The sequence below is a fragment of the Danio rerio genome, chromosome 5 (genome assembly GCF_052040795.2).
Source record: "Danio rerio strain M-AB ecotype USA chromosome 5, GRCz13ab, whole genome shotgun sequence".
Lineage (NCBI taxonomy): Eukaryota > Metazoa > Chordata > Actinopteri > Cypriniformes > Danionidae > Danio > Danio rerio.
In genome coordinates this window covers 30,199,825-30,227,500 of record NC_141025.1, presented here as the reverse complement: position 1 = coordinate 30,227,500, position 27,676 = coordinate 30,199,825, and the positions used below count along the sequence as shown (strand labels likewise).

Here is a 27,676-nt window from a genome sequence, read left to right as displayed (position 1 = left end):
GTAACAGAATAGATAAAGAGAAATGTTCAAGTCAGGCCTTAAATTTACACTCGACAAGTCCCAAAAGCAAGTTGCAGTCTATATTGCTATTGTTATATATGAAATATATATAAATGTGTATACACAATTGAAGTCAGCATTATTAGCCCTCCGGAATTATTAGCCCCCTTGTTTATTTTTTTTCTCACTATTTGGGTTAATTAGGGGGATTTCTTTCAACACCTTTCTAAACATAATAGTTTTAATAACTAATTTCTAATAACTGATATATTTTATCTTTGCCATGATGACAGTAAATAATATTCGAATAGATATTTTTCAATAAACTTCTATACAGCTTAAAGTGACATTTAAAGGCTTAACTAGGTTAACTAGGCAGGTTAGGATAATTAGACAAGTTATTTTTATATATATCATTTGGTCATATTATATATCATAGTGTGTTGTTATTTTTAATATTAGTACTACTACTAATAATAATAAAAATTAAATAATATTATAAATATAATGTTGATAATCTGAATACATTTGAAAAAAAATAACGATAAATGGTATATATATATATATATATATATATATATATATATATATATATATATATATATATATATATATATATATATATAAAAAATTATGTTTCCCTAGTTTTTGATTTTTTAATTTATTTTTTTTTTATTATCAGATATATTTTATTAAATAGTTTTATTTTAATTGGTTATTTTCTATTAAGATGATGATGAAATCATACAGATTCAAGGCCAGTTAAAAATGTATATTTGGTAACTTTTTGATGTGACTTCGCGTTTGCTGGAGTGTTAAATATTTTAATTTTAAGCCATAGTTTCAGCACACTTAGAAGTTATCTTGTCCAACTAAACTTGAAAACCCAAAACATATCATACTAATTTCTGTATATATAAAGAGAGAATTTAATTACAATTATATAAAATTTGTCTAATTTGACAATATATTTTTTGCAAGACCTGGGGCCTCATGTATCAACGCTGCGTACGCACAAAAACTTTGCGTATGCCAGATTTCACGCTCAGAATTGCTCACATTTGGATTTACTAACGATGAAAGGAACGTGGGAATGTGTGTTTCACGCCAGCTTCATGGCTGGCGTACGCACATTTTTTGTGCGTGTCTGTTTTATCTAAAAGTGCTCTAAAAGTGCTCTAAAGTACTCTAAAAGACAAAGTGTCTTCTCAGCTGTATGAGACGGGTTCATCCGCATGTCTAGTATATAAGGTTTCCGTACCATACAGTTGACAATCCAACCATTAAAGCGCAATTTGCAGCGATCGCCGGTTTTCCCAATGTAATCGGAGCTATCTATTGCACACATATTGCTATAAAGGCACCATCTGAGGACGAATTTGTATATGTGAATCAGAAACATTTCTATTCAATAAATGTGCAAATAAAATATGATGCACAGACTTATTAATGATTCCTATTTGTCTTCCTCATGATGAAGAGTATATAGGCAAAATCTGATATGTAGCGGGGAAAAAGAAAAGAATAAATTTATCAGTTGCTGGATTTGAATCGAGTTCATGCTCAAACGTGTCAAAACATGTCGCCATGCATTTAACGAGCTACGCCACTCAGACTGTTACAGACACAACAAAACTTTACACCTATAGATCTCGCTATTTCTTTTTTAATTCACACAGTGCGATGTTCAGACCCAACTGTGTTAACCACATCAGCTAAACTCTCCCACTCTATTTTTTTCTTTTGCTATTAATTCCGGAGGACAAACTTGCAAATAAAACCGTTTTTCTCTGGTCTACCTCCGAAAGCAGCACCTCCAATTCGCATTCTGTTCAAAGTTTCTCTTTTTGCTTGTTTTTGCCATTGCTTTTTTGTTGGGTTTTGCCAAAGTAGAGTCATTAGCATTTTCATACAGGGGAGGAGGCAGGGAGGGGTTTTGTGCTCGTGCATGTTGAGCTCTGTTTCACGTTCATTCAGATGTACAAAGAATATGCGTGAGATTCGGCGTGCGCAGTGTTTCATACATCTGAATTTTTTTCTGCGTACGCACATTTACAGCTTTTTGCGTACACAATGTTTTGGTATGATTTCCACGCAAGTCTTCGTACATGAGGCCCCTGGTTAATTTCAATTGATTGTTGTTAGTATTATTAATAATAATAAACCAGTCAGTCATAGTAGGAATTTAATTTTTTAGTTTAAATCATTTTGTCAATGAACATTTCCTGCTATATGAAGTTGTTATTATTTTATTTCATTGGTTTAACCAGGTTGTGCTAAACCTACACAGGCTTTCCAAGACTATGTGTTCCCAGGAATAGTTGAGAATGTTTTGCATAGTTTAGTGTTGCATGTTCAGTGATTTGTCTGTGCTTCCATGTATTCAGATTGCTGGAGGACTATCTGCAGGCTGTGGAAGGAGTGAAGAAGAACCTGCTGAAGAAATCGACACCACTTGGCCTTACATTTGTAGGAGAGTTGTCCCATGGACACTTCAGTCCCAAAATGGTATGTCTGTTTTCAGAGAATAAAACCCCCTGCAGTTAATCTGAGTCAAACACCTAATGTACCCCATCATCTCTCTCTTTCAGGACCATTTGGTATGTTTCCTGCCTGGCACGTTGGCACTGGGGGTGCATTACGGCCTTCCCGCTGATCATATGGAGCTTGCGAAACAGCTGATAGAGACCTGCTACCAGATGTATGCACAGATGGAGACCGGTCTGAGTCCAGAAATAGCCCATTTCAACATGCACGATGGTAGCACACAGGATGTAGATGTGAAGGTGAGCTTAGGAGGATATTTCAGGTGTGTTTACTCTCAGCTGATGTAGGTGAAATAAAATCTCTTTGTAATCTTGTAATGTCTTATAGATTGCGGACCGCCACAATCTTCTGCGTCCAGAAACCGTGGAGAGCCTCTTCTACCTGTACAGATTGACCAGGGATAAGAGGTACCAGCAGTGGGGCTGGGAGATCCTGCAGAACTTTAACAAGTACACAAGGGTATGTGATGAAACCGCTCCGCTGTTGTCTTTTTTGTTTTTTAGTACATGCAAAATAGTTGGACAAGATGCTCTGTACTACATCCAAATTTACATGTGTTCCACTCTGATCAGTATTTCACATTCAAATAAGTGTGTAAGGAGTATTAGTGTCTTGAAAATAGTTCGACCTTGGGTCGACCTTAGAAGCAAGGTGTTTGTAGTTTAGTAGTTAACAATGACCGTTATTCCTTTAACACTTTCAGCTTTCTTTTGTCCATATTGTTGCAGCTTACGCTTGAAAAAAGTGGTTGTGTTGCCTTAAGTATTTTGTCTCGCTCAGGATTATTATTATTAATATTATTATAAATATTGTTATACATGTTTTGCAAAGACATTTATAATGCAAATAAATACTGGTCATTTAAAATTTCTACTTAAATCTTGAATAAAATCTCTGTTTACAGAAATTGATTTGTTTTTAACGCTTATAAATGCGAATCTACATTATAGAATGATTTCCGGAAGATGGTGAATATAAATGTGAATCCACATGTTAAAATGACCCTGAAGACTAAAGCAATGGCAATGCCATCCAGAACTGAATTTTAAAATGTTACAATAGAATGTGGGTATTTTAAAGGTATTTTTTCCCTCAGACATTGGGCCCTATCATACACCCGGCGCAATGTGGCGCATGGCGCGACGCAAGTTATTTGCTAGTTTCAGCTTGGTGCAAGAGTCGTTTTGACGTTTGCGCTCTTATGTGCGCCCATAGGCTTTCTGGTCTAAAAAGGAAGGCATTCTGAGGCGCATTGCTGACAAGTTGCTATATTGAGAAACTATAATAGATTCGTCCATTGACCAAAACAAAGCCGGTCTAAAGTCCAGCGCAGAGTTGCGCCTCACTTACATACTGCTTAATACACACAAGATGTAGAGCAATACACAATTATTTTTCATTTGTAAAGATATTTAATATATTAAGGATATATAATAAAGATATATATATATATATATATATATATATATATATATATATATATATATATATATATATATATATATATATATAATATATATATATTGGATGATGTATATAAAGGATTAAAATATTACAAAACCTTTTCTAGCCTACATAAATTTAAAAACTACTGCCTTCATGCCATCTTCATCTCGGGAGGCTTTTTCAGTTCATTCATAATAATTTGCTTTTGTATAATGTTTTTATTATTAGCAGTATTATTTATTATATCCTTATATATATTTGTTTTATTAAAAACAAGCTTAGATTTGTCCACCTGTCAAGTTTCAGACTACATGGGGCACAGCATGTATTTTAGGATATAACTCAGGTTTTTGAGCACACTTCGTTATTATTGTTCATTTATTTGTTTGCTGGAAATTAGAACTGAATTTAGAAATAGTTTTGAAACAAATCTTTGCGCTTAACAAACGAAATTAATTATGTATAGTCTAATGGATATCTGCATACAAGGTTTCCCTATCCATGAGAGCGAAAGTGAAAGTAGATTAAGAGATGCCTTATCTCTCATTCTCGCGCTGCAGATGCTCTGTTTAACTGTTTCCTTGCTAGTGAAATGCTCAGTTTTTTGCACTTACACTAACTTTATGTGATGTAAATAGCAAATGCGCTTATGGCGCGACGCAACTGGCTCTTAAATGGAATGGGAGATGAGACTCTGATTGGTTTATTCTCAAAACACATCTATAGCTCATTAAGAAAATAAACTCAACCCCTTTAGATCATTCGTCAGGGCGCAAAGTGGATTATTCCGTGCCTATATATTAGCAAAAGTGGATTCTGACACGCCCTGAAAGCGCTTGCGCCCTGCTTTGCCTTTTGCGCATGGATCGTCAAAATAGAGCCCTTAGTGTTTACTGTGCTTTTGATCAAACTAATGCAACTTTCTTAAAAAAAATAAAAAATAAACATTACTATATGTTCGAGGATAAATCTTATATTAAAATAAAGTTAAAGGTGCCATAGAATGAAAATCCTGATATACATAGGAGAGTTCAACGCATGGTAATGACATACTGTGAGTCTTAAACACTATTGTTTCCTCGTTCTCATGTAAATTCTGTCAGTTTAAAATCCAGGTGAAAACAGGCCAGTTGGAACAAAATACCCACTTTTACATTGCACTATGTACAGATTATTTCTATGCATGCTCCAGGCTGCATTTGAATGAAGCAACAAACATATAGCTCATGTTGTTATAGTAAACATTTGAAAACTTAAATGTGTTTATGCGTGGTGTCATATCACTCAGCTCTTAATGTCATTTTTCTGAAGTGAAAAGTGCCAACAAACTCTTCTGTCTTTAGAGAGGTTGATAGTAATTCATGCATCTGTTTTCATACATATTAAACACACAAAATACAATTGTAAATACATCCATTTATGTTGAATATAATTTAGCCTATTTTTCATCCACAACACAACTTGGGAACAATCTAGGTTAAAGATGTAGGGCTTGGCGATTGATCGAAAAATAATCAAAATCGACATTTAGAACCAACTGTATAATCTATCTAAATTTTACCAGGTTGATTTTTTTTAATTAATATCTCTACCACATGTGAACTGCTCTTTTAAGGCTGATTTATACTTTTGCGTTGAGTGCATGCATATGGTCTGGCGCAGTTTTTGCGTGGTCGCATACCCGTTACATCTCAAAAATATAACTACACATTGCGACGACGCATAAAACAAGCTCTGTGATTGGTCGGTTTGGTAGTGTTGATAAGCGTGGGTGGCACAGAGAGTTGCGAGACCTTAGTGAGCCAGATGCAGCGAGTGTTTACAAGTGTGGAATCCTGTGAAGGAGCTCCAGATGGAAACTTTTGTTTGGTGTTTACCTTATGATTGAAGTTGTCCCACGTCCTTCGGTTCCCGCCTCTAAATGAGCAAGTTTTAGCTTCTTGTAAATTAAGGTAGGGTTCAGAAAACACCAGCGAAGAAACTCGACACAGAGGAACATAAAAACTTCACTGCCAGCTAGCGTTTCGTAAGTGTTATTGTAGTGCAACACAAACAGCATGCTGAAGCATAAATGCACAGCTACGTGCAAGGCAAGTGCCATGGGTCAATAAATAAATAATAAGTAATCGTTCATTAATCGTAATCCAGTTACAATATTCAATTAATTCCAAATTTTGATTTTAGGCCAAATCACCCAGTCCTATAAAGATAGCTCACTCCTTAAAGCTTAAATAAACCTCTACACAAGATAAAAGGGTTTATTTAACAATGAAACTACTCCGACACGTCAATTATCCCTGAAGCAATTTTTGCTTGATTCTGTGTACTTTGGATAAGGTATTCATAAAGATATACAAAATCATAAGTCCAGGGCACTTGAAAATGAGTGGAAAAAGTTAAAAAGCCTTTAAGTTACTATACTATAACTTAACTATTTCCATGTTAGCCACTTTTTAATTTTTCCACCTACTTTTCGAGTGCCTTCCTTGAACTCATGATTTTTTTTGTGTTAGGAATCTACTCAGTTTGCTCATTTAAATTTGTTCAAATTCAATGCTCCTTTTAAGTTTGAAAGTCGTTTTAAAATGTAATTATAAAATTTATAATGATTAATTTTATAATTTAATTATTAAATTGTAGACTTTTTTTAAATTCTTTACAAATTTATTTTTGAAAACAACTTCTGCATTCACCATTGCAATTCATGAGTTAGGAAATGTGGAATCCCTGGCAAACCGAAAGCCGCATGTTGTGAGAAACAAAGAGGAGTGTTTTTCACACTGGCCTACAGCCAGACCTTGCTACAGTTATCAGATATGTTACTACTTGACTTCTCATATTGGCCTTGGTTTATGTAAACATTGCCAGATCTGCTTACACTGTCTCTTCACATTTCTGAACTTCACAATCAGCCTCAATGCGTATGTCTGCACAGAACAGCTCACGTTTGTCTATCCTCACAGGTTCCAACCGGAGGTTACACGTCTATAAACAACGTCCGTGACCCTTCCTACACCAGTCCTCGAGACAAGATGGAGAGCTTCTTCCTGGGGGAAACGCTCAAATACTTCTACCTGCTGTTTTCAGAAGACCCCAACCTTATCAGCTTAGACAAGTACGTGTTCAACACTGAGGCTCATCCTCTGCCTGTATGGCCACAAGCAGAGTGATGGAGCCACAACCAAACACACCTCTCTCAGGGCCGCAAAACGCATTTAATATACAATCTGCCATCTTTTTTCTAAGCTTTGAACTTTTGTGTAAAGACTATCTGACTGGTCAAATAATTCCTAGAGCCATGACACAATTCTGTTTGTAGATTTGTCGATTCTAAGTGATCTGTGTTTCTATTAATAGTTTGTGATTCTTTTTTACTCTATTTATGCTTTTATAAAGCTGTCGATCAGCTGAAATGATATGTGCAGTCTCTTAGCTCAAGCACACACAAAAAAACTAAACAAACAAACAAAGAAAAAAACACGTTCATACTGTGAAATCTTACAGGGACTGCAAGCACTTTATGGTGTGTTTTGGGGGGCTAGTGTGGATTTGTATATTTATCTTTTTTTTTTTTTTATAAATGAACTACTGTTTTTTTGTGATGGTTAAGGGAGACTTGATGGTTTAGACATCTTTTTATGGCCTCTAAAGCTTTGCATTTGTTATTTCCTTGTTTTTCCATGTCATCACATTTATGACCGTTTAGTATGTGTTATCACAGATCATTGCAGGGTGCGAATTACAGGGGGGGATTCATCCCCCTAATTAAGGCTTGATCCCCCCTGAAGGATGTTAAAACAAGATGTATGGGATGGTCCCTTTGAATCTGAGAAAAAAGTCCACTCTGATCTGTGTTTTAAATAATAATGTTAATCATATTAAAAAAATAGATATCCATTTGAGCACCCCTATATTGGTTCATCACCATTGCCAATCAGTCTATGCGAGGAAAAAAAGGTCATTTAACGGTCTGAAACTGGCAGATTTAGAGCACAGATAGACACTGTAAGAGTTCACAAGATCATAAAATAGGTGTTTGTTTCTACATATTGCCTAAAAGTGAAGTCAAATTAGATGCATAGTTTTTATAGTTTGGCCTAAAGTAAGCCGAAATAGCTAATCTGGTCTGAAAACACTTAATAGCCTATCCCTAAAATGCATAAAATTGATCAGCTGAAGCATGTATTATACAAACTAACATTAGCGATAATGTTAGTTTGTATAATACTACCCCCCCCCCCCATTATCATTGTATAATTCGCACACTGCATTGTTTGTATAATAATTATATCTTGTGATAAAGTACGTTTTATTTATTAATTTGAAATCTTTCGCTATAGTTTCGAGTCTACATCCCCAGCCTTGCTTTGAAGGATTTTACCGCCGTTCCTGTGAATAGCAGAAATGTACATTTTTGTTCTGTTGATTAAAGGGTTAATTATTTTCGATATTTGCTTTTGGAAGTTAAAAGTTGCTAGCAGGTGTTGAACTAAATGAACTATTATTATTAGAGATTTTATTCACTTAGTTTCCTTTTTGTGGTAGATCTAAGTATTTGAATGGAGCGTTAATCAAGCACAATGTTTGTTTCTTTACTTCTAAATAAGGGTCTATAATATGGCACATGTTCTTATCTTGCTCTTTCAGGGGACCTACATCAGATTGACTGTGTCAGTAGTATTTTCACAAGGTCTTACAGCATATTTAATGAGCTTTAGATATGTTATGGGTTTAATACTTTGTGAAATAATTGAAATCTTTTTTTTTTAGAGTTTAGAACTTCAAAAATCCAAATGTTTTCTTACTGGAATGTTTTCAAGCTATTCATTATATATATGCTGCTGATTGTGGATCAGTTTGTAATTCAATAGAATAGAATGTCTTACGATTGCTTTTTGGTCAAACTTTACAATAAGGTTCCATTTTGTTAATGTATCGTGAATTAAGCGTAAACAATACATGTACATTTTTATTATTAATAATGCACCATTTACTAATGTATTATTAAAAACAAGTTAAGTTGGGTGGTATGAACAGATATATACATCTATTCAGTTGTTCTTGCAGAATAAAGCCGGACAGGCTGTTGTACAAGACTAAAGGGCATTATTTTGCAAAAACAACCACTTAAATGTACATTTATATTGTTTTACACAGCTACTTGCCACAAAACGAAACAATTTAAAACAAAACATTAATCTGAGCTATAAAAATTTACTAACTCTTTTATTAAATGTAAAGCTGACAGAAAGTAAAATGGCAGACCTACACTATCCTGTAGATAGTAGATAGTATCCGGACAGTGGCATGACCATTAGTAAATAAATTTGTATATGAATGTAATTCCTAACGATCAAGATGATTTGAAAAAGCCCAACGGGCTAGTATAAGAGTAATTGGGGCTTATATTCTGCAAAAAAAAACAAAAAAAACATCCAAGATGTACTTTATTGCACTTTTTACAGGGCTACTAGCCACAAAACTTAAGAATTACACCCAAAACATTGTTCTGGGCTGTAATAGTTTACTAATTCTTTAATTAAATGTAAAGATAGGAGAAATGAAAACCACTGACGGACTATACTAGGGCTGTTCAATTAGTTTGCCATAGGGGCCAGTTCATGAAAAGAATCCCAAATGAGGGGCTGGAGAGATAGGACTTGCAATATGAGTGATGACACAACAGCATAAAAGAGCCCATATGTTGTATTTTTGCTCCTTAAGACACCCACGTTGGCTTTTTCTACATTAAAATGTTAATATATTGTATTTTAAAGCTAATATCAGTACATTATACAATTGGCTTTTTTTTTTTATACAAACATTTTCAAATGTTGTATTTCGAAGCAAAACAAAATTAGTGCATTGCTTAAGTAGGCTTCTTCTACAATCAGACACATTCATATGTTATGTATTGAACTGCATAACAATTAGGGATGCAACAATTATAGATTTTGGTTTAACAATTATAGTCTGAAGAATAATCGTGGTTTCACGGTAATCACGTCTTTTTTCAATTTCAGCATTATATTAGGTAAGTATTTAAATGAACAGTTTTTATCATCTGCGTTTTTAGCAATTTCGTTCCATGCCACGGAAAACGGAGAAGCCTTTTATGAATAATTAACCATGATGAATTTAAGCTCGGATAATAGTGAAATTGGCTAATCATTGCATTTGTGCATTGAACAATAGGCCTTTTCTACAAACATATCCAAATGTTTTCGGCTGCTCACGCCACTCGCTTAATGTCAGGTGACTCGCACTCTGCCCAGCCTTCAACTGCAGCTCGTGCTGTATTGAACAGACGCATGTTACTTTATAACTATAGCAGCCTTTTTTTGACTGAACTAAAATTACTTTTGATGTCTTGGTCACACTATTTGGAGGGCCGGAACAAATTGCATCCGGGGCCAAGTTCGTCCCACAGGCCACCAATTAAATAGCCCTGGACTATTCACTAACTTGCGCATTATTCAGCCATAAAATGGTGTCAACCTGTCAAAAACGCCAAGCTGGCAGAAACAAAACTGGCTGAATGTAGCATATACTAACCTAAGCATTATTCATTCACAACAACGCACCAAACAGTCCAAATCTGTGGCGTGACAGACAGCAGATACATATGAATGTGAATGTACTGTAGGTATATGGATTGGAACGTATTCATCGATGTTAAATGTGATTCGAAGTTTCTGGATGACCCTTCGTTATTTAGAAGTTGTTATCTCAGAATAACATACCTTGGAATGTCTTGAATGACCCATCAGATAAATGACAATGAAATTTTTTTTTTTTCCAATTTACTAACATGAAAAAACAATGAAAATATTTATTCATCTTTGTTAATGTTAGTAAATACATTGACTAATGGAACTTTATTGTAAAGTGTTACCTGTTTTTTCTTTAAAGGTTTGTTACACATCGCAGCTGTATAGTGTATTGTATATGAGAGCTGGTTTTGTTCAGGTAGTGTGCCGAAGTTTATCAAGGGCTGAGCATCGATGTTGTGCTGTGGTGAGCTGTTCTCTTCTGTTCCGCGTGTGCCTTTACACACAGAGCAATGACATATGGTGTCTATTTTCAATCCTGAGAATCACGTTTTTATGATGAAAAATGTATCTTTTACTCATCTCATTGCTCTTGTGAAGCTATTTCCAATGTTTTTGTGAATAAATACTTTTGTGAATATTTATGCAGTGCTGTTGAAGTGTTAAATTGACTTGCAGTCTACATGCCATTTCCGGGTTTGTGTATACCCTTATTGTGTGGTAAAAAATTAAGGATGGCTACTAGACTCAAGCAAGTTTATGTATGTCATATTTAAAATGAAGGGCTTTTCATGCCTCGCTCTGTTTTTGTGCAAATGTCTCATGATCATCTGCTTATTGACAAATGAATCATCTTTGAATCATTATGATCATTTTGAATCGTTCATACACCAAATACGTGCCAAGAATTTTAAATAATCTAAAAAGGATAATACAAATAATGTGTTATAGTTGTAAATACTCTTTTTAATGACACATTAACTCAACTGGCAATGTGCAAATGATGATTTAGACTTGAGAGTGAGGTTGTACATAATGTTTTTGTTTTGTTTGACATTCATTTTGTTTCCATTTCAGTGGAAAATAAATGGATTTATTTGATATTTCACAAGTTTACAAATGTTGAAATAAATTGTATATAAAACTTAATCTTATAATGGCTCCTTTCTTGCTGTCTTCACCCATTGAGCAATGATTTCAGCTTCTTTCTTGCGAGCCACAATCACAGACTCTGGATCAGCAGGATTGGACTCCCTGGGAAGAAGGAAGTTTAAAAAAAGAAAGCACAGTCAAATGTCAAACACAAATACAGCATTTCCTACACCAAATGACACACTGAAGCGAGCACACTCGTGGCTGTCATATTGACTACAGCCTTCATCCCTTCAAAAGCTCTCAGTGTAAACCCTTTGAAGGGATTATGGTATGAAAATGGGACACTTTCTTAATCTTTCAGTTCTACACACGCGTTCTTGAAAAGTGGCACCTTAAATCCAGATGATGAGCTCCCTCCGGTATGGTAATTGCAATCAGCGACGGACTGAGTGACTTCCTGATCTGCAGGTGAAAATACTTCCATCATTGTCTCACAGAGAAGCACAACAGATCCTTTGAAGGAACTGTTGACATGCAGCTTTAGGTTCAAATGAAGAATTTTAAAAGTGAAAGTGCGTCTTACCCCTCCATTAGCCCAAGGATCAAGATCACCATTGGAGAAGATGATATTGCTTGCGGTGGAGAGATCTAGAAGAAAACATTTAAAAGGAAGCCAGATTTAGCTCCAGTTACACTGCAAACACCCAATGAATATTTAAAGGATCAAAGACGAGTGGAACGTGTTGCATAATCATGAGGTAAAGCCTTTTCTTATGTTTTTTTTTTTTGAAATTGACAAACCCAAACATCATGGCTGTGTTTCACTTGATTTATATGTCCTTCCCTCTATCTTGATTTAGATGTTTATCATTGATTATACTTGAGATGATTGTTTTTTTTATGTTTTCCCCTGCAAATCTGTTCGATTCCATATATCTATATGTGCACTTGTGTCATTTTATATGTTTAAAAAAGGAAATATAGAGTTTAAAAGTGGGGGTAAATTGTATCAGATCTACGCTGACATCACAGTTGTCTTGTATTTTGGTATAGGGAGAAGCCTGAAGTGTACATATAAATAGACTTGCTGCCTTGATCGAAATCAAGACATATAAACATTATTGTTCTAATATTATTGTAGCAAGTAGGACGGACTGAGAGCAGTATGAGGTTGTTAACTACTGTCACCTGTGTGCCACCTGTCTTGAGTCTCACAAAGGAGCTCTGGAAATTTGAAAAAAAAGGAGAGACAGCATTGGAAGATGATTGAGGACACGGGGTCCGTTCTTCGTACCTCATTTAAATGATCTAAGATGATTTGGCACATCCTGAATCTTTTAATCTTGATAACTGATCTCTGGTTAATTTGATTCTTCAAACAAGTTCTTGAATCAGATTACGTCTGGATGATCTGATCTGCATGTGTTTTGAAGGGCAGATCTGTCGATCCTCGAAATCATGATCAGCAATGCAGCGTTTGGATGACGGCATTGCAGCGTAATGACATCATATGATTAATATTAAGTTATCCATGTGAGCAAAATTAGATAAATCTCGTACTTTATGGTTTTTTAAATATGATACGCAATAACTTTCCATCTTTTTTCTGGGCTGCAGGCTATAAACTTTTTTTATAGCTATTTTTTTTAGTTTTATGTTTTAGAGCGGATTTTCTTTATAGTAGCCTATAGGCATATTCAAGTTTCTTAATCGGCGTAAGGAATAACTGGCTATTTAAATTAATTTTACATCAAAAAAGCATTTTGATATCGGTAAAGGTGTCTGCAACTTTTGCGAAGCATCATATCACCAGCATATTATCTGTTAAAACGTGCATAACTGCACAAATTATTAAATTTAAAAGTCGAATATTGTACTTGTCTATTATCATACACAAATTGTACAAAAGCTGGTACCTTAAATAGTATGTTTGTATTTAAAAAGTAACAATAAATATTCTTATTAAACCCCTTGGGGAGAACCACCCCATGTCTTTGTACTTTTATTTTGGAGTGCAGATTGCATAAGATTTGTTTATTTAATTTTTAAAAATCAATTTTACAATTTTTCCAAGTGTATATAACTACTCTAAGTAAATATCAGCATTTGGTATGTACTGTTAGGATTACCTTAGCTTGAACTGACTCGATCTAATCCTGTTTATATGAAATAAGCCTGCTCCTGAGCAGGTTTGAACTACCAGAACTGTTGCTATGACAACAACTCTCAGATGAGTTTTGAAGAGCGAAACGATCCTGGATCATGTCAAATTGTCAATAATTAAATTGTAAGAAGAATGGACCCCAGGCTTGGAGTTTGTTTGATGTGCTTTCAGTTCGGCAGTAGTTTCTATGAGGGACTGCCAACACTTGCTTGTTTTGCGTTTTTTTTGTTTGTTTATTTAATAACATTATTGAAAGTTTGTTGGTTCTTTGCCTTCTTCCTAATGCACCACTTGGCAATAGCCAAAACTACAATGTATAGGTCAAAACTGGATTTTTTCTTTTATGGCAATTTTTTTAGGTATATTAAGTAAAGATCATGTTCCATGAGGATATATTCTAAATGTCCTAATGTAAATAAATCAACTCAATGCATGATTAGTAATATGCATTGCTAAGGACTTCATTTAGACTTCTTAAAAGGTGATTTTTCTCCTATTTCAGATTTTCATATAGCTGTATGCCAAATACTGTCCTATCTTACCAGGGGATAGTTATTTTATTCACATCTTATATGGTTTTATGGTCCAGGGTGACGTATAAACACTACTCATCCACTTCCCAAAGCGGAACAAACTTAAAATGGCAGCAGGTTTCCTCTGAGGAGGCACTCAGGAAAGTTTGCTAGTGTGTGTGTCTAAAAGAAAAGTAAAGTATCCCAGCAGAGCTTACCATTGCCCCAGAACTGTATCTTCAGCCACCCTGGCCGTGGCACAACTCCCCATCTGTTTGAGCAGTACTGCTCCCTCTGCTGCTCAGTGAACGGCATGGCCGGAAACATGTCTGTCACATTGTTGCTCTCAAAGCACATCTCGATCTCGGTGCAGGCCTAAAGCCGAAGACAAAACGATAAGCCCTCCTGTGACATTTTCTTTTCTTCCAACTTAAATAGCTTTTTTTAAATACTAAATACTGGTATCTTGCAAAATAACTAGTAAAATAATTTGTGCTGTCATCATGGCAAAGACAGAAGTGATGAGCTATTAGAAATGAATTATTTGTACACCTCTTTTCGAAAACTATTCTTAAATAATGCAATATGAATTTTCTAAATGTAGTAATGCAGGAATTCATCCTAAAGGTTTTTAACTAGCTTCTTTAATAATTATCTTTCAAAAGTTTTATTATATTTATTTTTTGGTTAAATGTTGACAGATGTTGTTGTTTACAAAAGATTTTTTATTCATTCTGCTACATTTAAACAATCGGCAGCCTTGTTTTTTAAAAGCTTTTACGCATCTTAAAGGAAAAGGCTATAAAGTGGATAAAAGGAACTTCAGAAGTTCTTTTCTTTTCTTTTCTTGCTGTCAGAACTTGTAGTATTGTTGTGTTTGTACTTGTGCTATTGCTCAACTATCTTCTTGTAAAGTTGTGATGTAATTGAATGCTGTTTTCAGGTCAAAGCCTTGACTTGTTTAAAATGACAATGCACTCTCGCTCATTTATATCCATCAATAAATTAGCCATTTCAAACATTTAGGCTAATATAAAACTACAGTCTGCATGTGAGCTCACAGCTTCCCAGACACCAGTATTTTAATGTTTCATAAAAGACGACCCCCTGCCTGGTCATCTGAGAATTCAATTTTAAGATGATGATTATGAGTGGACAGTATTAGTACAGCTCACTGTAACAGGATATTAGCACTCTCGTGTTTTTTTATAAGTTTTCATGCCATTTAATAGAGCATTTGAACCTGAAAATTATGACGTACGTTAGTTAGTTAGAAGCTTTATTATTCCCCTTGGCGTAATTCATTCTGACATGGTGGTGCTTCACATAAAACAAGAATGACACGCTTAACACCATAAACACCAACAATTAACATCAAGTACACAAATAACTGAAACAAAAATAATCTATAACAGTAATATTTTTTATAAAAAATTAAATAATAATAATGAATAATAATAATAATCCATTGATTAACTACATTTATTACGGTACTGCGGAACTGCTTAAGGCACAAAAGTAATTGGATAACGAATACACTTGACTAGCAGCTAGTAACAAGCATTCTAATGGGCTAAAAACTTAGTGGCTATGGCAGTGCAGTCATGTGACTTACATTTGTCTGTTTAATTCAGGTAATCATTAAAGTCTGCATGAACGGGAAGCTGCAACCATTTTTTTTTTTATATTGTGATGAAGTTCCTAGATAAACAAAATATTAAATGAGAAAACAGTGGGCTTGGCTTGTTTTTTTTTCAACTGAGAGCTGATTGGATGTAGTAAAGTAGGCATTTCATATAGAAAGATCAGGAAAAGGGTTTCGGGAGAGTTATTACAACCTAACAGACACTTCCTTTTCACACCATTTGTTTGTTGTCATAGAGATTAGATAGAGAGTGTAAAAGAGGTGTGGTTAAATGTTAATCACGCTCAATGCCTCAGACAGACAAGATAACAGGGGCTAATGATTTTTCTTTTCTTAATGACATGCACAAATTAACTATTCATCACAAAACTAGCAATGTGAGCTAACAAAATCAATATGTAAGTTTAGATATCATGTTAGACAGGGGTGTCCAAACTCTGTCCTGCAGGGCCGCTGTCCTGCATAGTTTAGCTCCAACTTCCTCCAACACACCTGCCTGGAAGTCTAGTATACCTAGAAAGCGCTTGAGTAGGTGGTGCAGGTGTGTTTGATTTGGGATTGGACACCGGCCCTCCAGAACAGAGTTTGGACACCACTGATGTAAGAGCTTCAAAATTCATTAAAGCATGTCTGTGAAAATTTCAAGACTTGAGATCTTCTTTGTTTTGGTTTTGTGATTCATGAATAAAATAAGAACTGTGCTAAACAATCATTTAAATAATTGAATTCTTAGAAAATAATTAAGCATTCTCTCCTGCAATGTTAATTACACACGTCTGTGCTGAACAAGCTCATTTTGAAGCAGTTATGTTTTAAGAAATGTACAAATATAATGTAACAAAGTCTAGAATTCATCCTCTGATTATGTGACGTCAATTGTAGCACGAATATTACTTGCGGCAAGCAGCAAAAACTGATATTGAGGGTTTAGTGGAAAGCAATTTGGTTACCTGATAATCCCATGCATAGCTGTTAAAGCCCAGGCCACAGCCGGTGGGGTCAGCGCACTCCACATAGAGACTGTAGAGGTCATAACATGTCAGCTCTCTGGTGTTATTATACACAATGCCTGTGGGAGAACACAAAATGAATAGTAAAGATAGATGTGGACCAGAGAGGTTGCTAAGGTGTCGTTAAGGTGTTGCTAGGCAGTTGTTAGGGGGTTCTTATCGGTTGCTAGGGGGTTGCTAAAGTGTTGCTTTGGTGTTCTAGGTGGTTGCTTGGCAATTGCTAGTGTGTTCTGAGTGGTTGCTAGGAAGTTACTAAGGTGTTTGCTAAGCAGTTGTTATGGGGTTCTAAGTGGTTGCTAAGGTGTCGCTAGGATGTTCAGAGTGGTCGCTAAGCGGTTGCTATGGATTCTAAGAGGTTGCTAAGGTGTTGGTGGGGTTTTCTGGGTGGTTGCTAGGTGGTGCTAGGTGACTGCTAGGATGTTCTGAGTGGTTGCTAGGTGGTTGCAAAGGTGTTACTAGGCGGTTGCTAAGGTGTAACTAGGTGGTTGCTATGGTGTTCTAGGTACTTGCTAAGGTGTTGCTAGGCAGTTGTTAAGGTGTTGCTAGGCAGTTGCTTTGGTGTTGAGTGGTTGCTAAGTGTTGCTAGGCAGTTGTTAGGGGGTTCTGATTGGTTGCTAGGGGGTTGCTAAAGTGTTGCCTTGGTGTTTTAGGTGGTTGCTAGGCAATTGCTAGTGTGTTCTGAGTGGTTGCTAGGAGGTTTCTAAGGTGTCGCTAGGTAGTTGCTAAGGTGTTCTGAATGGTTGCTAAGGCATTGCTACGTGGTTGCTCTAGTGTTTTGCTTGGCAGTTGTTATGGTGTTGTTAGGTCATTCCTAAGGTATTGCTAGGTGATTGCTAGGGTGTTCTGAGTGGTTACTAAGGTATTGCTATGTGGTTGCTAAGGTGTTGCTAGGCGGTTGCAAGGGTGTTCTGAGTGGTTGCCAGGCGATTGCTAAGGTTTTATTAGGTGTTCTGAGTGGTTGCAAAGGCATTGCTAGGCAGTTGCTATGGTGTTCTAGGTGGTTGCTAAGGTGTTAGGAGGTTGCTAGTGTGTTCAGGGTGGTTGCTAGGCAGTTGCTAAGACGTTGCTAGGATGTTCTGAGTGGTTACTAAGGTGTTGATAGGCTGTTCTAGGCAGTTGCTAAGGCCCTGCAAGGCTGTAGCTGGGGTGTTCTGAGTGGTTGCTAAGGTGTTGTTGGGAAGTTACTAAGGTGTTCGGTGTGGTTGCTATGCAGTTGCTAGCATAAATTTGCATGGTTCGAGTATGAGTTAGCATTATGCTAGCATGTTTCTAACCTAAATTAGCATGTTGTTAGCATGAATTTAGTATGAATTTGCATGTTGCTGGTGTGTTTGTAGTAGTATGGATGGTATGTTATCAGTGTGTCCAATGTAAAGTCAATGGCAGTTTTTTATAGTGTAAGTCTATGGGACAGTAAGTGATAGCTAAGGTGTGGGTAGTAAGTTGAAAGGTCATCAGTGATTGGCAGATTGGTAGTCTGAGCAATGAGCATAGAATCACCAAGAGGCGAGACTCAAGTGCGATTTAGGAAACAGCCACTATATGGCGCTGCGGCCATTTTGAAAATGAAAACTCCAATAAGACAACAGCATATTATAAGTCTGTAAAATAAACTTTTAAAAGTGCTGATGATTGTGATAGTAAGTGCAGCCTTTTAGATAGTAAATCTCAGCCTCAATGCGCTTTTTAAATAAATAAATAAAAAACAAAGCAGCTGCTTGCTATGGCGACAGCAATTAGATCCGATGGACGGCTGATCGCTTTTACTACAAAATGGCGGAATCCACAACGTTCTATTGAGTGTCGCCTCTTGAGTGTCATTCTAAGCTCTTTGCTCTGAGTTAAATGAGCATAAACTTAAGTCTGTATGACAATCTGGCAGAAAGTCATGAGGTCACAAAGTTTGGTCCAATGTTAAGTCAATGGAACCCGAGCAAGAGCCGTTTGGAGGTTTGGTGTTTGTTTGGTGGTTGTATTGTGTGGTATACACGGTCTAGGAGGAGATGCATAAAGACATTAGTCTCAGAAGAAGAAGAATATGTTTATGTAGTATATAGTATGTTGGCTTTGTCAAGCCACTATAATAATAACTTGTGCATTGCCAGTGTTATTTACCAACAGTATCTCTGAGCGCAGACATTAGATCAGTGCCATTCAGCATAATTTCACACGCCACCTGTGAAAATAAAAAAGCAACACCGTTTTATTTTTTCAAGACAAACAATCACATCAGCTCCATTCCAGCTGCAGGAATTGCTCTAGTAAGCATTTTTAAATGGAGCCAGATGGAGTGGATTAGTTTCAGTTGCTCTCGGCAAAAGGGAAACATTTGATTAACACCATTAGGTTTTCCATTACGTAATAAAGCTTTTATTTTTTCATGCTACACCCATCCCAGTTGGTGATGGGGTTGGCTTGGAAATTTACAGTCTTAGTACCTTTACAGGAAAGGCTGGCATGCTGCCCATGAAATGAGTGCTGTAGGGATAATCCAACATGGCCATCATGGTGAAGGCGTTACGTAAGAATCCGTTCAGCTGATGAATGTCCTTTGGAGAGGAGGGAGTTTTACACAGAGAGAAAGAAGACTGGATGCGGATGTAGTCTATGTGGTGCAAACGAGAAAAATCGAGGAGGATTAAATTAGTTTTATAGAATTACATCGAGCACATATTGAGAGAAAAGCTGCTTGATACCTTTCTGTTGCGCCAAAGTGTTTAGCTTCTGGAAAGCTCCTTGCACTGCATCTCTGCAGGCAGGGTTGAACCTCTCAAAGTCCTGAACAAGCAAACAGATGTTTAAGTTACTCTAATGTAAACAATTGCTCGCTTTTATGCAGATAAAAGAGAGTTAAAGTGAAGCCTCTTACAGCAGTTACATCCTGGAAAAACTGTCGAGGGTCTCCGAGACCTGCGGTGGACAGAATGGGGGCGCTAGCGGCTAATGCTCCAGCCACAATATTGGGGTACCTGATTCTCATGTAGACACTCAGCATTCCTCCATAGCTAAAGAACACATTTAATAACATTAAGATTGCTATTTAATTAATACTTAGTTACATTTATTTCCTTATTTCATTTTTATTTTATCATTTAAAATGATTTAGTAAAAAAAAGAGAATAATAATAATAATAAAAATAAAATAATAAAAATAATAGTTATTATTATTATTATTATTATTATTATTATTATTATTGGGGTTTATAATAATAACAATAATTATTATTATTATTATTATTATTATAATTGTTGCTGTTGTTTATTATTATTATTATTATTGCTGTTATTGTTATCTATTAATATTATTATTATTATTATTATATAGTAGTAATAGTATTGTTGTTGTTGTTGTTGTTGTTGTTGTTGTTGTTGTTATTATTATTATTAGTAGTAGTAGTAATATTATTATTATTATTAGTAGTAGTATTAAAACATTTACAATTTCTTTAGTTATAATATTTTCATATTATTATCATAAATAATATTATTAATGAAAAATATACTATTTTAAATAATAATAATAATGATAAAAATAGGATGGCTGGTTGACATAAGGATATTCATGGGTCAAATACAAAATTTCCAATACATTTATAATAAAAACAAAAAGCTGTTTGGCTGGTCAACTTAACATCTGCAAAAATAAATAAATAAATAAATAAATAAATAAATAAATAAATAAATAAATAAATAAATAAATAAATAAATAAAATAACAAGGATAGTGGTAAAGTATAAAGATCTAAAATAAAAATAAAAATGTATTTTGGGGCAAAACTTTGATCCTTAAAGTCTTTTGTCATTCTAAATATGACTGACATGATTTTTATTTATTTTTATTCTGATGTGATTTTTATTATATTAAGTATATGAACTATTCTCACAATGCAAAGCCGTTTAACAGCTTAACAGTCTATAATTGTGATAAGAATGTATGACAGCGACAGTTAATAAACTTTTCCCCCTTTAAAAATTAAAAAATAAATTACATGACAATTATTAATGTACAGAAAACAACATTTTAAGCTTCACTATACAGTTCTATTTTTAGGATTCTTGAAAGCCCTGTTTTGTCTTTGACCCATATGTATCTATCAGAGTATACGTAAATCTAAAGATCACCTTCCACCAAAGACAATGACGGGACATGTTTGACCTCCCAGCTCCTCCTTCAGCTCTGTGATCATGACAGCATAGTCCGCGAGGGCCTGCTCCACCGTCAACAACCCCACCTCAGGGATTTTAAAAGAATTCTTCCCAAATGGAAGAGATTTCCCATAGTACCTCTAGAGATCAAAGCAAAGTTTTCAATTAGTGGACGTGATATACTTGACCATTTTTGTAAAACGTCTTTTATCTCTTTACAATGCTTTCTACATAAATGCAGTAATATTGTGAAATATTGCTACTATTCAAAATATAGTTTCTATTTTTATTTCATTTAAGTGTAATTAATTCACGAAAAAGCAAAGCTGAATTTTTAGTTTCATTACTCCAGTTTTCAGTGTCACAAGATCCTTCAGAAATGACTCTGATATGCTAAACTGATGCTCAAAAACATTATCAATTTTGAGAACGGATGTAGTAAATAGTTTGTGGAAACTGTAGTAAATAATTCATCTTTGTTCTATTGTATTCTTTTTTACTTTTAAATTGTTTATAATATTTTATGCATGATTTCACTCCCCTATAGCAGGGGTTCCCAAACTTTTCAGCCTGCAACCCCAAAAATAACAATGCCAGTGATTCGTGACTCCTATATTCTTTGGAGATGGTCATAAATATTCAAACGTTGCACACACAATAATAGGCCTATATAAACGCAAGCATATTGACAACATAAAAAAGTGCAACAGCCTAACAACCATATAACTTTTATGGTCATTTATAAATTTGCTTAATATTAACCTTAGCTGTCGACGGCAGTAGTGTAGTGGTTAGTGCGTCGACACATGCACTTTGGTGCTCACGGCAACCCGAGTTAAATTCCCAGCACACGGTCCTATGCCGATCCTTCCCCTCTCTCTGCTCCCCATGCTTTCCTGTCAATAATCTCTACTGTCCTATCCATTAAAGGTGAAAACACCGAAAAAAAAAATGTTAAAAAATTTTAACCTTCGCTGAAGAGACTGGTGGGCACAATGTTTTCAGCACAAGTCTATTCTTGGTTTAATTTTGCAGACCACCACTCAGATATCATTCTCAATGTTCAGTTGGGACCTGTATTTGAATGTACTTGATTGCCATAAAGGTGAAAGTTTAACCTGGTGCTATAAAATAAATCTGCTACAGCTGACGCTATTGCAGTGTTGCTAGTCTAACATAATAAACAATCCTATGAAAAAAAATCATTTAAAGGCTGATGGCTTTTCATTGGCATGTTGTTGTTTTTTTACTATTAGAAACGACTATTTTTATCATCTGTGGGTTATGGTTAAAACGTGGTAATTCTAGTAGTTTAATAACATTTATTTGACTTTTGGAAATCACCAAGCGCCTCCTTCTCGTTTTCCCACAACCCCCACTTTGGGAACCACTGCCCTATGGAATAATCTCTATCAGTCTAAATCAATAACCTCTGTCCGAAAAGAGCTTTTCAAGCTATCTGGTCAAACTGTATTTATATCGCAGCAAAACAAAATATCACAATGCCACATTTTTCCAATATTGATATATAACTGTTGTATATCAACTATTAACAATGGCTTTTATTATGTTTTCCAGCTTGGACATGAAGGGATATATTTACATTTTTAAAATACATAAAAACTGTGATGTTTTTCAATCTTAACAAACTTTCACAATACTTCTTTGTATCAAATTCATCTATGAAATTGATACATAAAAGACTTTTTTCATCTTATTTGATTCCCAAGCTTCCTGACAAGTGTTGCGTATCATAAGTCTACATATCCACTTCATTACTTCCTCCATAGTCATATGATTCACGACAGTTTCGGGAAACTTACATGTTCAGCAAATATGAGCAGGGCTCCCTGCGCTGCTGCCAGCTCTACCATGAAGCCCGAATTACGTGCAAACTCACTTATGTCTCCCTCATTGCCCGTGTAGAAGAAAATGGGTCCATAGCCTTTCTTCCAGTACTTATCTGAAACATACAGTGCACTCAGTAAAGATTTAGTTTAAAAGTTATGACAAATTCAGGTAGACTTATAAGGCATATTAGTTTACCTGTAATAAGGTAGCGTTGATCATATGTGCCATTGCCAAGACTGTTGTAATTAAAGTGGTCTAAAATCTGTTTGAAATACTTTTCCTTGAAATCCAGTGAAAGGTCTCTGTGAGATGTGATCTCATTGCTGTAGTTTTCCTTTTTAAAAACAGTAAAACGCATACACTTGATACACAAATACACTTCATTGAACATGTGCACATAGACATCACCTATATACTGTATAACTGCAGGTTAACTATGTAACTTAAACCTTTAAAAGCTATTAGTTACTAGTTAATTAAAGTCATTTGTAACTAAGTATGGTAACTACTAACCTTAACTTTTCTGATTTTGATTATAATGCAATAATCTGCACCTTTTGTAAAGCTGTTTTTAAAACAAGAACTGTTATTATTAACTTTAACTGAATTGATTAAGACAGAATTAAATAATATTCGCAATAAAAAAGGAAATAAAAACAGTGACAGCCAAGAATAACAAGCTGTAAAACAAAACTGCAGCAGCTACTATTAACAAACTTCCATAATACACTAAACAAGGCAGAAGAACTCACCACAGGACGAGCCTCGGTTTTTCCACGTAGGAACGTTAACCCGAGAAAGAGCCACAGTGTAGCCATTCTCACAGAGACCCCATCGGTCAGATCAACACAGAAATACAGTAGAGCTTGATGAAATCTAAACAGGGACAATGACCGTCATGTGATCACATCAGCTGTCATGTGACTAATCTTTATAGACGTGCGTGCCGCCTTTAAACTTTACAAACAATCGCTTAACTCTCTTGGGTCAATAAGACGTGTTATTACACTGTTATAAAGTTAAACGTTTCTTGAGTAATGGGCTGAGAAGTTTCGCTGTTAACTGACACAACAGTTTTAGAGGGAAAGCCATGAGCCATTTCAAAGTAAAAGTCTTCGTGAAAAATAGGCAGCATAAAAGTTTATAAATAAATAAAGAGGGTTTTTTTTTGCACTGTAACCTCACTGTTCACATACCAATTAAGAACAAAATCTAAATCATTGTCATCCAAAATACCAAAATATTTAGAATACCTAAAATAGAATAAAAAAAACAGAACTACTCTGTAAACAAAATGTTTAAATAAAATGGTTAAAAGGTTCAAATAGAATTCTAATTTATTTATATTGAATGTTCGAACATTTTATAATTAACTTATTACAGTAAAAACAAAAACAATCTCATTTATAACAGAATGGAGTTATAGTTTTTTGCCTTGATTTGCTCGCCGATGTCTTCTTCATAGTCCTCTATCCATCGAGTGACATTGTTTACATTTAAAAAAAAAATCAGATTCATTTAATTGAAACATTTAATTCAGTTTCCTTTTTCTTAGCTCAGCAATAAATAAATAACCGAAGTTTGCCAAATTTAAGGTTACAACAGGCCTGCTTTGACCCACGGGCCCTACTTTGGGCTTCTCTGATATAGAGGAACAAACCAGTGCCATATTTATGTGTACAAATTAACAGATAGATAAATAATTGGTAAACTAATAAATTGTATTTTCTTATTAAATTTAACACAAAATGAATTAATTAGTCATGTTTTTTTCTTCAATTTTTTTACATTGTGTTTATAAGCTTGTTTAAAGAGATTTACTGACAAACTTTAACTCTAAATACTTCTCTCTTTCCACCATTCCTACGTGCCGGTCAGAATGTGCCTAAATCCCCATGTCAGATAAACAGTACAGTGACAGACATGAAGGAAGCCGATCTCGTGTAACGTTTGTGAAAAATACTACAGTAAGAACTTTACCAATGATTATTTGATGTATTTGTTGTGGAGTTAATTCAAGTCTTTCTGCAGTGATGAGTCACAAACAATGTCATTACAAAGTTCACACACACACACACACACACACACACACACACACACACACACACACACACACACACACACACACACACACACACATACAAACACACAAAGCACATTTAATGCAAGCGCGTGCATTTAACTTTGCACTGTATTTGCAGGGCAAATGTGACAGTATACATGTTAATATCCACTGCTGTATGGATATCAGTTGTTAATGTATAAAATAAACCTGATTTAACGTCCACAAACCAGAATTGAAGTATATCTTTTTTTGTAACTGTACTGACATGCAGCTTTGGTGTTGAATTACAGTGATTTTACTATGTTGAACTTGCTTTATTACTAACATGCTGTCTTAAAAATGTTTCAAACTTGCAAAGCCCATTCTTGATCAGATTTGATGATAATTGATGATCACAAAATTATTTAATCCTGCTTCTGAATTTAATCCTGAATTTCTAACATTTTTCTTCATTCAAAAATATGTACAGTTGAAAAAACTACGTAAAACTATGTACGTTTTTAGTTGCATATTGCTATGCCTTGGTGATGTTTATTATTATTATTATTATTATTATTATTATTATTATTATTATTATTATTATTATTATTATTATTATTATTGTTTTACCACAACTGATTAGATTAACCAACTGGCGCAGAAAGGATGCAAAGGGCCTGGTGCACCTCATGTCGCCCTGATGACATAGCCCATGGCTTCCTCTATAGATATTTTAGAGTACATCATCAAATGCAAACAGTGTTGCGAGTGACTAACACCATGCTTGCAGTGAATAAACAGGACATCTTAGAAATAAAATAAGAAAGTAAGTCAACACAAAGTCCCAAAAAGTTTGTAATTTTAAAAGGCTTTATAAAAACATTTTACTACAAGCAGTTCAGAGCCAGAAAGACCAATGAAGTCTAGGGAGAATGAGCACATTTGAGCATATTTGTCAGAGCTGTAACAAAAACCATTTTGCCTATTGACACGAATTTCACAACACTTAGTCAACATGGTCTGACTATGATCCGAGTAAAATTTGGTGATATTACGGCAAACCGTCTAGGAGTTTGCAAATTTTTTATTTTTTTTTAACAAAATCAACATGGTGGACAGAAACTTTACCCAAGTATATTTAGATAAAGATAAATTGACGGTCAATTTTGTGCAATATGAATCTTCTGAATCTTACAGGGCATACACAAATTTACTTGGCAAAAGCCAGCCTTTCTCAGCTTACATTTGATATGAAAGAAAACCCGTTAAACACTGCATGCAGCTCAGCTTGCAACTGCTGCACTGTGTCTGCATCCAGACCGCTTAAATGGCTGCCGTTCATTAAAATTGGTCGGACATTACCATAAGGCTTGGCTAGACCTAGTTGAAAACGATGAAAATAAAGAATGCCAACACAGCGACATTAAAAGCTTGTGTTTTGCTTTGGGTGTAATTATGCAAGTATGACACGTCTTTAGGACTACAAAATTGCTCAATAGATGCACTACAGATTTTGGCTGAAGCAACTTCTTCAACTCACTTGGAGCTTTGAGGAGCCCTTGATGGTGTTTCTGTGGCGCCATCTGCCGTCCATATATTTGCTGGTAACATTTAACACCGAAAATAGGCGTACATGTCAATCTCTAATACATCTTCACTTGTTGTATATAATATAAATGTATCCAACATATACAGTAGTATTAGCATAATAATTATATATGACGTCAACATAATTAACCATAATTTTCTTATAGCTTAGGATGTGTAATATTAATGTTTTTGTTTTTTTTTTGTTTTTTGTTTTGCAATATCAGTGCACTGCAATTTTTGTGAGGTAATATATTCCACCAATAACATCATTAGTGAAGCAAAATGAATCAGATGGGGTTACCATAACCATGTTATTTTTATTTTTTGTTTGTTTTGTTTTTATTTGTAGTGTAATGGTTACTGTAATTCTTTGTCTGCGCTATACCAACGTTGACCATATTTCGACTGTTTTAAATAATGACTGTTAAAGTCATTTAAATATTGACTGTTTTAAGTAATGGTGTACACACACAGCATTGTTGGTTTACAAAAAATCAAACAAACATAATCCTATTGCACTTTTTGCACAGTTGACTTTGGCTTTTGTAAATAACTAGAAAGTGTTAAATGAGAATCTGAAATATTTTATGGCATACTTCAAAAAAATTATGTTTTAAATAAATTGGTCTTACACTTAATATTTTCAGATTTTCATATATATGTATAAATTCTGGTACTTTTACGATAAACCGATGTATTAACCATTTGGGAGAGCCTGATATTTTAGAAATTATGGTATGTGTTGAAAAAGAATTAATTGAGTGTGTTAACTAACATAAGGGGTTAAGAAATGCAATCATTTTTTCCTTGGGGCAGTTAAATGGTTAAGTAATTGTGTTAATAAGTAAGTTTACTATGTTTTAACCTTTTTTCTTAAAAAAAAAAAAAAAAAAAAAAGCTTTCTTTTAAAGGGATATTTCATCCAAAAAATTACAACATTTCTCATCATTCATTCAATCGTGGCATACCAAGTTACTACTTTCTGTTGAACACAAAAAAAGTTTTATAAAAAGGCTGGAAACCACCAACTATTAACTTATGTTGTACAGTATAGTACGGTATAGGGGAAAAAAAGG

The 27,676-nt window shown here is 34.8% G+C and overlaps 2 protein-coding genes and 1 long non-coding RNA gene across 5 annotated transcripts in view; 2 read left to right on the top strand and 1 right to left on the bottom strand.

Moving 5' to 3' along the window:
• Positions 1-7,221, top strand: part of man1b1b (mannosidase, alpha, class 1B, member 1b) — a 13,808-nt gene extending 6,587 nt beyond the window's left edge. Inside the window, 4 exon segments of the mRNA NM_001099979.2 lie at positions 2,388-2,508; positions 2,592-2,786; positions 2,875-3,006; positions 6,957-7,221. Coding sequence (NP_001093449.2) covers positions 2,388-2,508; positions 2,592-2,786; positions 2,875-3,006; positions 6,957-7,163 — 655 coding nt within the window. The 3' untranslated portion in view covers positions 7,164-7,221.
• A 4,268-nt stretch (positions 7,222-11,489) lies between these two features.
• On the bottom strand, positions 11,490-24,050 carry dpp7 (dipeptidyl-peptidase 7). 3 transcript variants are annotated; one of them, XR_015490173.1, is made up of 13 exons: positions 23,719-23,790; positions 23,162-23,300; positions 22,939-23,078; positions 21,092-21,255; positions 19,840-19,975; positions 19,667-19,748; positions 19,409-19,575; positions 17,300-19,146; positions 16,911-17,234; positions 14,534-14,690; positions 12,223-12,287; positions 12,031-12,101; positions 11,490-11,798 (listed from the first exon to the last, which is right to left on the bottom strand). XR_015490173.1 is itself a non-coding variant. In XM_087251843.1 (13 exons), the coding sequence occupies exons 1-13, from the start codon at positions 23,782-23,784 to the stop codon at positions 11,696-11,698; spliced, it is 1,470 nt and encodes a 489-aa protein (XP_087107969.1). In that variant the 5' UTR covers positions 23,785-23,790; the 3' UTR covers positions 11,490-11,695.
• LOC147844004 (uncharacterized) lies at positions 15,934-17,019 on the top strand. Its single transcript, XR_015491275.1, has 2 exons — positions 15,934-16,425; positions 16,493-17,019. It is a non-coding gene; the product is annotated as an uncharacterized LOC147844004 (long non-coding RNA).
• Positions 24,051-27,676: the final 3,626 nt, after the last annotated feature.